This window comes from Scyliorhinus torazame, chromosome 10, assembly GCF_047496885.1.
Source record: "Scyliorhinus torazame isolate Kashiwa2021f chromosome 10, sScyTor2.1, whole genome shotgun sequence".
Taxonomy (NCBI): Eukaryota; Metazoa; Chordata; class Chondrichthyes; order Carcharhiniformes; family Scyliorhinidae; genus Scyliorhinus; species Scyliorhinus torazame.
Genome location: NC_092716.1, coordinates 189,488,726 through 189,501,298, shown reverse-complemented (window position 1 = coordinate 189,501,298; position 12,573 = coordinate 189,488,726). Strand labels below are relative to the sequence as shown.

The 12,573-nt window shown below is 52.1% G+C and overlaps 1 protein-coding gene across 3 annotated transcripts in view; it reads left to right on the top strand.

The window, feature by feature from the left end:
• galnt18b (UDP-N-acetyl-alpha-D-galactosamine:polypeptide N-acetylgalactosaminyltransferase 18b) overlaps positions 1-12,573 on the top strand; it is a 453,243-nt gene that overhangs the window by 251,250 nt on the left and 189,420 nt on the right. For all 3 annotated transcript variants that reach the window (XM_072466166.1, XM_072466165.1, XM_072466164.1), the window contains exon 3: positions 9,368-9,534. In XM_072466166.1, the coding sequence (XP_072322267.1) occupies positions 9,368-9,534 (167 nt within the window). The remainder of the gene's footprint in view (positions 1-9,367; positions 9,535-12,573) is intronic.

Below are 12,573 nucleotides of genomic sequence, written 5' to 3'. Positions count from 1 at the left end.
TTAAAAAATGTTCCCATGCAGAAATGTACCCACATCGAAATGTACCTATGCTATATACCCATGCAGAAAATACCAACCTGCACCCTGGCAGTGCTTCTGCCAGCTGACAGTGCTACCTGGGCACCAGGCTGGCATCCACATGGCTCTGCCATGGTGCCAGTCTGGCAATGCTAGGGTGCCCAGGTGGCACCACCAGTGCCAGATTACCACCTTCCCTCACACATCAGGGTCCCGGGTTCAATTCCGACCTTGGATGACTGGCTGTGTGGAGTCCTGGCGAATCACATAACTAGAGCTGAAGGTAGGGCTTTAAAATAAATAGTGGGGTTGGAGGTGGGGGCGGTTAAAGGAGTTAAAGGAGAAGGTAGAAGTGTAGGTTAATGACGAGGACTTTAAACTAGTTAAAGGGGCTGTGGGCTCAGGAGAGGTTAGTAAAGTTTCCAGAACACGTAACAGAACAGAGGGCATAGAAGGTGGCAGGAATCTAACTTCAGGTAGAGCAAAAAAGGGGACAAATATGAGAAGGGAGTTGGTCAATGCAGGACTGAAGGTGTTGTATCTAAATGTGAGCAGTATACAAAACAAAGTAAATGAGCTTGTTGTGCACATTGGCTGGTACGATGTGTGGGCATCAAAGAGATGTGGCTGCACGAGGATCAGGGCTGGGATCTAAATATCCAAGGATATGTGCCCTATCGAAAGGACAGGCAGATGGACAGAGGGGGTGAGATTGCATTGTTATTAAGGAATGAAATTAAATCGCTAACAAGAAGCAATGTAGGATTGGAAGGCACGTAATCTGTGTGGGTAGAGTTGAGGAATCGCAAAGGGAATAAACCCTGATGGGAGTTAGGTACTGGTCCTCTAGCAGTAGTCAGGATGTGGGGCACTAATCATGGCGGACTTCAATATGCAGGTGGACTGGGAAAATCAGGTTGGTAGCGGATCCCAAGAAAAGGAAATTGTGGAATATCTACAAGAGGTTTTTTTTGAGCCGCTTGTGGTAGACCCCACTAGGGAACAGGCAGTTCTGGATTTGGTGACGTGTAATGAGGCAGACTTGATTAGGGAACTTAAGGTGAAGGAACCCTTAGGTGGCATTGACCACAGTATGATAGAATTTACCCTGCAGTTTGGGAGGGAGAAGCTAGAATCAGATGTCATGGTATTACAATTGAATAAAGAGAATAAAGGGAGGAGCTGGCCAGGGTTGATTGGAAGGGGGGCATAGCACGGAAGACAGTGGAACAGCAATGACAGGAGTTTTTGGGGGTTATTCGGGAGGCAGATCAGAAATTAATCCCAAGAAGGAAGAAACATGCTAAGGGGAGGACGAGGCAACCATGACTGACAAGTGAAGTAAGCTACAGCATAAAAGCAAAAGAAAAGGCATACAATGTGGCGAGAGTTAGTGGGAAACCAAAGGATTGGGAAGCCTTTAAAAGCGAGCAGAGGACAACTAAAAAAGCAATAAGGGGGAGAAGATGAAATACGAGTGTAAACTAGCTAGTAATATAAAACAAGATAGGAAGAGTTTTTTCAATATATAAAAGCTAAGAGAGGCAAAAATAGACATTGGACCACTGGAAAATGAGGCTGGAGAAGTAGTAAGAGGAAACAAAGAAATGGTAGAGGAACTGAATAGTTACTTTGCATCAGTCTTCTCAGTGGAAGACACCAATGGAATACCAGAACTTCAGGAGAATTGGGGGCAGAGGTGAGTGTAGTGGCCATCACTAAGGAGAAGGATCTGGGGAAACTGAAAGGTCTGAAAGTGGATTAGTCACCTGGACCGGATGGACTACACCCCAGGGTTCTAACGGAGATAGCTGCGGAGATTGTGGTGGCTTTCGCAGTGATCTTTCAGGAATCACTGGAGTCAGGAAGGATCTCAGAGGACTGGAAAATGGCTAATGTAACACCCCAGTTTAAGAAGGGAGGGAGGAAGAAGACAGGAAAATATAGGCTGATTAGCCTGACTTCGGTCATTGGCAAGATTTTAGCATCCATTAGTGAAGATGAGATTGTGGAGTAATTGGAAGTGCATGGTAAAACAGGAATGAGTCAGCACGGCTTCGTTGAGTGGAGGTCATGTCTGACAAATCTCAGAATTCTTTGAGGAGGTAACAAGGAAGTTAATCAAAGGAGAACCAATGGATGTGATCTATTTAGATTTCCAGAAGGCCTTTGACAAGGTGCCGTATAGGAGGCTGTTAACTAAGTTAAGAGCCCATGGTGTTAAGGGTAAGATACTGACATGGATAGAGGATTGGCCGACTGGCATAGAGTGGGGATAAAGGAGTATTTTTCAGGATGGCAGCTGGTGACTAGTGGTGTGCCTCAGGGGTCGATGTTGGGACCACAACTTTTTACAATATACATTAACGATCTAGAAGAAGGAACTGAAGGCACTGTTGCTAAGTTTGCAGATGATACAAAGATATTCAGAGGGACAGGTAGTATTGAGGAAGTAAGGGGGCTGCAGAAGGATTTGGACAGGCTGGGAGAGTGGAATACAATATGGAAAAGTTTGAGGTTATGCACTTTGATAGGAAGAATGGAGGCACAGACTATTTTCTAAATGGGAAAGGCTTAGGAAATCAGAAACACAAAGGGCCTTAGGAGTCCTAGTTCAAGATCCTCTTAAGGTTAATGTGCAGGTTCAGTCAGCAGTTAGGAAGGCAATATTAGCATTCATGTCAAGTGGGCTAGAATAACAAGAGCAGAGATGTATTTCTGACAATGTATAAGACTCTATTTGGAGTATTGTGAGCAGTTGTACGCCCCATATCTAAGGAAGGATGTTCTAGCCTTGGAAAGGGTCCAGAGGAGGTTCACAAGAATGATCCCTAAAGAGCTTGCCATATTAGGAATGGTTGAGGACTCTGGGTCTGTACTCATTAGAGTTTAGAAGGATGTGGGGGATCTTATTGAAACCTGACAGGATCGTGAGAGGCCTGGATAGAGTGGACGTGGAGATGATGTTTCCACTAGTAGGAAAAACTGGAAGTAGAGGACACGATCTCAGGCTAAAGGTACGATCCTTTAAAACAGAGATGAGGAGGAAGTTCTTCAGCCAGAGGGTGGTGAATCTGTGGAACTCATTGCTGCAGAAGGCTGTGGAGGTCAAATCACTGAGTGTCTTTAAGACAGAGATAGATTGGTTCCTGATTAACAAGGGGATCAGGGGTTATGGGGAGAAGGCAGGAGAATGGGGATGAGAAAATATCAGCCATGATTGAATGTCGGAGTAGGCTCGATGGGCCGAATGGCCTATTCTGCTCCTATGTCTTATTGTCTTCTGGTCTTGTGGAGTTTGCATGTTCTCCCCGTGTCTACCCTCCGGATGATCCGGTTTCCTCCCACAGTCCAAAGATGTGCAGGTTAGATAGTTTAGCCATGCTAAATTGCCCCTTAGTGTCCAAAGATTTGCAGGTTTGGGGATAAGGTGCGGGAGGGGGCCGGGGTAGGATGCTTTTTCGGAAGGTCGGTGCAAACTCGATGGGCTGAATGGCCTCCTGCCCTGTAGCGATTCTATCTATTGCCTCCCTCTCGTTCTCCCACACCAGGCCATCTGTCTTCTGCTCTTACAATTTACACTTCAATATCTCTCACATTCTCCCTCTCTTCAGTTCTGATGAAGAGCCAAACAGACTCGAAACATTAACTCTCTTTTCTCTCCTCACAGACGCTGCCAGACCTGCTGAGTTTTTCCAGCGTCCTCTGTTCCAGCGTCATCTTGAATCACTGGCTTTCAAATCACTGGCTTTTGAAGCGCCACTCCTTCCTCAGGTGAATGATGAAGGAGCTGCGTTCTGAAAGATAGTGACTCAAAACAAACCTGTTGAAATTTAACCTGGTGTTGTAAGACTTCTTACTGTTACCTGCTATAAGGAGAATAATTCCAACTTCTCAAGCCTTTCCCCAAAGCTGCTCCTTCATCATTGGTATTCCTTCATCCCTAATCTCTGGTATCATTCTAGTACATTTCTGCAGCTTTTCCAAAGCTTTGATATCCTTCCTAAAGTTTATTTGCCCCGAATTGGCCACAGTACTCCAGCTAGGGCCTATTCAGTGATTTTAAAATGTATGGCATAAATTTCTTGTTTGTGTATATCTCTGTTTATAAAGCCAAGCATTTTAACAGTTTTATCAACTTGTATTGCCACCTTCAACGAACTGCATGTCTTCCAGATTGTGGTAGTATGTATTGGGGGTCATGTGGGACTGGAAGCCCTAATGTCATTGGCTGACAGATCCCGGGTCCTGGTTGGCCGTTGACCTCTAGCTCCGCCCTGAAGGCGGAGTATAAGAAGCCGGAGTCTTCCCCCGCAGGCCAGTTTACTATCGAGCTGCGGGGGAACAGACACACTTAATAAAGCCTCATCGACTTCACTCTATTCGTCTCACGGAGTCTTTGTGCGCTACAATTTATTAAGCGTGCCTAAAAAGGACTATGGAGCTCAGGATCATTCCGGAATGCCTGAGGATCAGCCCCACGCAGTGAACGCGGCAGCAGCCTTCAAGCACTGGCAGACTTGCTTTGAGGCCTACCTCAGAACGACCACCGGCAGGGTCTCAGAAGACCAAAAACTGCAGGTCCTGCACTCGAGGGTGAGCACGGAGATTTTCTCCCTCATCGAAGACTCAGAGGATTTCCAGACGGCGTTCGCAGCACTGAAAAGTCTCTATGTCCGCCCAGTTAACCAAATCTACGCTCGCTACCAGCTCGCGACGAGACGGCAAGCAACCCGGAGAATCGATGGACGAGTTCTACGCCGCGCTGCTGATTTTTGGACGAGCCTGCAGCTGCCCGTCGGTGAACGCAAACGAACACACGGACATGTTAATGCGCGACGCTTTTGTGGCAGGTATGCAATCCTCCCAAATCCGCCAAAGACTTCTAGAAAAAGAGTTGTTAGGACTCTCAGAGGCCCGGGCCCTAGCAGCCTCCCTAGACGTGGCCGCGCGTAATACCCGCGCCTACGGCCCCGACCGCGCGGCGACCCATTGGGCCCCGTACGTACCCGTCGCGGCAAACCCCCTACCCCCCCCCCGGACACCCCACAGGCTTGCGCGGTCCAAACGCCGAGTCGCACCAGGGGCGCCCGCTGTTATTTCTGCGGCCAGGCGAAACACCCCCGACAGCGCTGCCCGGCCCGCGCAGCTATCTGCAAAAGCTGCGGGAAAAAGGGCCATTACGTGGTTGTGTGCCGGTCCCGCAAGGTCGCCGCTGTCCCGGGAGAACAGGGAGCCCTGCAAGCAGTTTACGCGCCCCAACCCCCCCCCCCAGCACGCCATGTACGACCCGCAGGCGCAGCCGCTCTGGGTCCCGACCACCGCGGTCCCGGGAGAACTGGGAGCTCTGCACGCCACCTACGCTCCCCAACCCCCCTCCCCGCAGCCCATGTATGACCCGCCGCCGGCGCTACCGCTTTGGGTCCCGGCCAACACTCTCCACGGAGAGGAGGGAGTTTTGCGCGTCCCTAACGCCACCCTAACCCCCACCCCGCGCCCCACGCCTGACCCGCCGGCGCCACCTACTTGGGCCCCGACCACCGCTGTCCCCGGTGAGGGAGCTCCGCGCGGTCCTAGCGCTCACGGTCCTAGCGCTCGCGGTCCTAGCGCTCCCCAGCCCCCCCAGCACACCATGTGCGACCCGCAGACGCCGCCATTTTGGGTCCCGGCCACCACGAGGGGAGGAGGGGCGCCGCCATCTTGGACCGCCCCAGACCTGTACGACGCGTGGGGGCGGCCATTTTGTCCACCCCCGCCGCCATCTTGTGACCCCCCAGCCACGTGCGATGTATGGGGGCGGCCATTTTGTCCATCCCCGACGCTATCTTGGACGGCAACAACGGACCCCACTCCACTACTACAACCACGTCTCGCTTCAATCACGCTCGATCAAGCTCGGCCCCGGACACTCCAGACGACGACGACAACGGTGCTAATAAACGGCCACGAGACGCCATGCCTAGTCGACTCCGGGAGCACGGAGAGCTTTATACACCCCGACACGGTAAGACGCTGTTCCTTGACCACCTATCCCAGCGCACAAAAGATTTCCCTAGCTGCAGGATCCCACTCCGTACAGATCCAGGGATTCTGCATAGTTACCCTAACGGTGCAGGGGAGGGAGTTCAAAAACTACAAACTAAACGTCCTTCCCCAACTCTGTGCCCCCACCTTGCTGGGATTAGATTTCCAATGCAATCTACAGAGCCTTACGTTCAAATTCGGCGGCCCAATACCCCCACTCACTATCTGCGGCCTCGCAACCCTCAAGATGCAACCCCTGTCCTTGTTTGCGAACCTCACCCCGGATTGCAAACCCGTCGCCACTAGGAGCAGACGGTACAGCGCCCTTCATTCGGTCCGAAGTCCAGCGGCTACTAAAGGAGGGCATAATCCAGGCCAGCAATAGTCCCTGGAGAGCGCAGGTGGTAGTAGTGAAGACAGGGGAGAAACAAAGGATGGTCATTGACTATAGCCAGACCATCAACAGGTACACACAACTAGACGCGTACCCTCTCCCCCGCATATCCGACATGGTCAACCGGATTGCCCAATATACAGTCTTCTCCACCGTGGACCTCAAGTCCGCCTACCATCAGCTCCCCATCCGCCCAAGTGACCGCAAGTACACAGCCTTCGAGGCAGACGGGCGATTATACCATTTCCTACGGGTCCCTTTTGGCGTCACACACGGGGTCTCGGTCTTCCAACGGGAGATGGACCGAATGGTTGATCAACATGGGTTGCGGGCCACATTCCCGTATCTCAACAATGTAACCATCTGCGGCCACGATCAGCAGGACCACGACGCCAACCTCCAAAAATTCCTCGAGACCGCCAAAGCCTTGAACCTCACGTACAACGAGGACAAGTGCGTTTTTAGCACCGATCGGCTAGCCATTCTGGGCTACGTAGTGCGCAATGGGATAATAGGCCCCGACCCCGAACGTATGCGCGCACTCATGGAATTCCCCCTCCCGCACTGCCCAAAAGCCCTGAAACGCTGCTTGGGGTTCTTTTCATACTACGCCCAGTGGGTCCCCCAGTACGCAGACAAGGCCCGCCCCCTTATACAGACCACGACCTTCCCTCTGTCGACAGAGGCTTGCCAGGCCTTCAGCCGCGTCAAAGCGGATATCGCAAAGGCCACGATGCGCGCCATCGACGAGTCCCTCCCCTTCCAGGTCGAGAGCGACGCCTCCGATGTAGCTCTAGCGGCCACCCTTAACCAAGCGGGCAGACCCGTGGCCTTTTTCTCCCGGACCCTCCACGCCTCAGAAATCCGCCACTCTTCAGTAGAAAAGGAAGCCCAAGCCATAGTGGAAGCTGTGCGACATTGGAGGCATTACCTGGCCGGCAGGAGATTCACTCTCCTCACGGACCAACGGTCGGTAGCCTTCATGTTCGATAGAGCACAGCGGGGCAAAATCAAAAATGACAAGATCTTAAGGTGGAGGATCGAGCTCTCCACCTTCAACTATGAGATTTTGTATCGTCCCGGAAAGCTGAACGAGCCGTCCGATGCCCTATCCCGCGGCACATGTGCCAACGCACAAATTAACCGCCTCCAAACCCTCCACGAGGACCTCTGCCACCCGGGGGTCACTCGGTTTTACCACTTCATCAAGTCCCGCAATCTCCCATACTCTTTAGAGGAGGTCCGTACAGTCACAAGGGACTGCCACATCTGCGCGGAATGCAAGCCGCATTTTTTCAGGCCAGATGGAGCGCACCTGATTAAGGCTTCCCGCCCCTTTGAACGCCTCAGTCTCGATTTCAAAGGGCCCCTCCCCTCCACCGACCGCAACGCATATTTTCTTAATGTGGTGGACGAATACTCCCGCTTCCCTTTTGCCATTCCCTGTTCTGACATGACCGCGGTCACAGTCATTAAAGCTCTGAACAGCATCTTCACACTGTTCGGTTACCCCGCTTACGTCCACAGCGACAGGGGGTCCTCTTTCATGAGTGACGAGCTGCGCCAGTTCCTGCTCAGCAAGGGCATAGCCTCAAGCAGGACGACCAGCTACAACCCCCGGGGGAACGGGCAAGTAGAGAGGGAGAACGGCACGGTCTGGAAGGCCGTCCTACTGGCCCTACGGTCCAGGGACCTCCCAGTTTCACGGTGGCAGGAGGTCCTCCCGGACGCTCTCCACTCCATCCGGTCGTTATTATGTACGAGCACTAATCAAACGCCTCATGAGCGTCTCCTTGTTTTCCCTAGGAAGTCCTCCTCTGGAACGTCGCTGCCGACCTGGCTGGCGGCCCCAGGACCCATCCTGCTCCGAAAGCATGTGCGGGCACATAAGGCGGACCCGTTGGTCGAAAGGGTTCACCTCCTCCACGCGAACCCCCAGTACGCCTACGTGGAGTACCCCGACGGCCGACAGGACACGGTCTCCCTACGGGATCTGGCGCCCGCCGGCAACACGCACACCTCCCCGACATCATCAACCCAACCCCCCCCCCTTCCTGCCACCGCCGCACCCCGCGACCGCCCCTTCCCAGGAGGATCGGTCCCCCTCCCCTCAGCACCGACCAAGAATAAAGCCCAAGCTGAAACCGTAAGGCTCCTGGAGGCGACGACAACGGTACAAGCACCACCACCACCGGGGCCGAGGCGATCGACACGGACGACCAGACCACCCGACCGACTCGTGGCGTCGATCTAAAACTAAATATGGACTTTCACAAGAACATTTTGCTTTTCTTCCCATACCCTCTGTAAATAGTTGCAACAGGACAAAATTGTACAATACTGTATTGCCTTGCGAATGTTTTTTTTCTTTTCCTCCCAGGACCAGCCCTGTAAACCCTTACCACCATACGAAGCATCACCCCGCCGGGTTCATTTTTGACAAGGGGTGAATGTGGTAGTATGTATTGGGGGTCATGTGGGACTGGAAGCCCTAATATCATTGGCTGACAGATCCCGGGTCCTGGTTGGCCGTTGACCTCTAGCTCCGCCCTGAAGGCGAAGTATAAGAAGCCGGAGTCTTCCTCCGCAGGCCAGTTTACTATCGAGCTGCGGGGGAACAGACACGCTTAATAAAGCCTCATCGACTTCACTCTATTCGTCTCACGGAGTCTTTGTGCGCTACACAGATCAAACCCTTTAATATTGTAGCATTAAATTTAAATAATCTCTCCTGAATTTGGAGCAAAGCAGAGTGCGATTCCTCTCCATGTGACTCTGGATCTGAATCATTTCTTTGGAGTTGGGATGAAGTGAAGCCCATTCACACTGTGTCGCAGTTTGTACTTTCAGTTCAGAAGGAGAATTCAAGTGTGGAAAAAAAAGAGAAGCACTCAACGTGACTGATTTCTATTTGTGATTGTGTTGTTCCAGGTGCAGAAATATCACCTACCCAGCAAACCTCCCTCAAGTCAGCGTGGTGTTTATTTTTGTGAATGAAGCTCCTTCTGTTGTTCTACGCTCCATGCACTCGGTCATATCCAAAACCCCAGCTCACCTGCTGAAGGAGATTGTGCTAGTCGATGACCACAGCAACAATGGTGAGCGTATTAGTCATTGCTTGTGGCTGGGTTGCATCATTGACTCTTAAGAACATAGCTTTTTATGCACAGCATGAGCCCATTCGGCCCAGTTAACCATTTGCAGAGTTCACAACCTTTTCTTTCAACTGTTCCCGCCTCTCAGCAAACCCATCCACCTGCCTCTTGAACCTACCCTGTTTATTTCAAAGCCTCTCTCAGTAATTACAATGCTGATTTATTGCCCTGTACTTTTCTATAAATACTCACAGATCTCTCTTGATTGCCCACAGTGAGTCACAAATTGCTCTGCCTTATAAAGCCAGGAACATTTTACATGTACATGCATTTTACATGCATGTGTGTGCATGTGGTTAGCGTGTAAGATTTTGCATATGCGTGAGCATGGGCACGTTTGCATCTGTGTGTGTGTCCGTGCCCATGTAAGTGCATGCGTGTGTGTGTGCAAGTGATATGGTGAAAGGTAAGATGAAAAGCAGAGTGGGTGATTTGTTTTGATCATTGGGGTTGCTTTACATCCTTGATCACCGAATATCGCTGATGTTTAGTACATATACACTTGTGTGACCATTCATCTGAATTGCGTGTGTGATGTGTGTAATATCCTGCACGAGACTTACGGGGTGGGAATGATTACCTTCCCTGTGGTTCTCGTGGAGTATGAGCTCCCCCACTGAGGGGCGGGGAAATTCCATTTAGCAATGTATAAAAGGTTGGCCAGTAAGACACTGACCAGAAAGAGACCCGGTAAGAATCTACTGGGAGGTGTATACACCGTAATTGTAAATAAATCAAAGTTCTTTATTTTACTCGTGTCTGGGCTTCCATTGACGGAGATGTGCTGAGTAGTCACGTATCAGGTGGCTCTCCTCCGGGACACAGAAAAATAGGCACTTTTGGTTGATGTTAACCCTTAAAATCGGACTCATTCATCCACTCACCCACAGAGAGGAAAAGAATGGCAGGAAATAGTAGCTCAAAAAGGCTGCAGGGAAGCCAGAATCTACGGAAAAGGGCAGGAGCAGCAAGCAAGCAGGTCAGTGGACCCACGAGGCCAGGGGTTCCCGGCCACCCCGAGAGAGGGAGACCAGCGACCCGGAAAGCGCCGCGCCCCCCCCCCCCCACCAGCACCACCACCACCAGGAGATGGTTGGAAGACATTCCTAACTAAGGAACTAACCACAATGAAGGAAGAGATTAAGGCGGAGATCCAACGGCGGTCAAGGTGGAAGTGGCGGAGACACTGGCCGCCTTGTGGGTGGTGCTCGATGGCATGGGAAAGAGGCGGGAAACACAAGGGAAAACGATACAGGAACTCAAAAAGGCATCGACGGACCACAGCGACCGAATCGTCGCCCTGGAGGCTGAGATTAAAAAGTTGGTGGCGACCCAGGGGAGCTTGAAAGGGAAGGTCAAGGACCAAGAGAACCGATCCAGGTGAAAAAATATTAGAATAGTGGGCCTGCCAGAGGGGATTGAGGGCAGAGACCCAACCGACTATGTGGCCCAGATGTTGGGCAGCCTGGTTGGAAGGGACAGCTTCCCCATGCCGCCGGAAGTCGAGAGGGCCCAGAGGTTGCTCCGACCAAAGCCCAAGGCTGAGGAGCAGCCGAGGGCGACAATAGACAAGCAGCACAGATACCAGGATTGGGAGAGGATTCTGCGCTGGGATTGGCAGACGATGGCAAGCACAGGGCCGAATTCACCTGCGCAAAGTCAACCCTGTACAAAACCAGTGTTAAATTCGGGATGTTATTCCCAGCCAGGCTCTAGGTGACGTACCAAAACAAGGAGCACTGTATTACTACCCCGGCAGAGGCGGACATGTTTGTCCCTATGAACGGACAAGACAAAAGGAAAACGAGGCAGGGGTGAGGAAGACGCAGAGAGAGAAAGCGATTGAAAGGGACAATTTTGCCCCGGACTGCACTGCCTCATTATGAGTAAGGGAACTAGCTCAAAGGGAGGAAGGGCAGCAGAGTGCAGGGGAGGGTGAGGAGGAGACAGAGAGGACACTAACGAAATGGGCGTAGGAGGTGGTCAGATCAACCCTGGGAGGCGGGCCACCACACTAGAGGGGAAAGCTAGCGCCTGGAAGCATGAGAGAGGGGGGGGCCGTGACGCATCTCCCAGCGGGGAGAGAGCATCGGGCGGTGGGGGGGGGGGGTACAGTGATAGGGGGGAAATTAGGAGGCTGATAGAAAGGAAGGGGCAGGATGGGCTCTCTCTTCAGCAGGTCAAGTTTGGAAAGATGGAACAAGACGGCACCGTAAGCAGCCACTTTGGAGGGTCCCTAAACAAAGGGAATCCCCGGGGCAAGCCATGTTGGGTGGTCCCGGGACAAAGGGAAACCGCGAGCGCAGGGGCCCGGCCTCATGGTGACCATGCCCATTTTGGATGGCTCCTTAACAAAGGGATACCCCGGAGTGCAGGGGCGCATCCACCAGGTAGGTGTAGTTGATACTGCAGAAAGAGGGGAACAGAAACGCCCCACCAGGATAGTCACCTGGAACGTTCGGGGACTTAGCATCCCAGTGAAAAGATCCAGAGTCTTGGCCCACCTTAAAAGTATGAGAGCCGACATAATCTTCCTCCAAGAGATGCACTTGAGGTAGAAGTACCGACTGCAGGTAAGGAAGGGCTGGGTGAGACAGACCTCTCATTCTTACTCCAGGATGAGAGCCCAGTGTGGGGTAGCAATTTTGATAAGCAAGAGGATGGTGTTCATGGCGACAAAAACGGTTATGGACCAAGGGGGGCAGTACATCATGGTCAGTAATGTCCTAGATGGTGCCCACCGAGTCCTAGTGAACGTGTTCGCGCCCAACTGGGATGACACGGAGTTTGTAAAAAAGACCATGGTGGAAACCCCTGACATAGATACACACCGAATGATCATGGAGCAGGGGGGGACTTTAACTGTGTACAGACGATTAGCACTGGGACTACGGCGCTGAGGACCCAGGTTCGAATCCCGGCCCTGGGTCACTGTCCGTGTGGAGTTTGCACATTCTCCCCGTGTCTGCGTGGATTTCACCC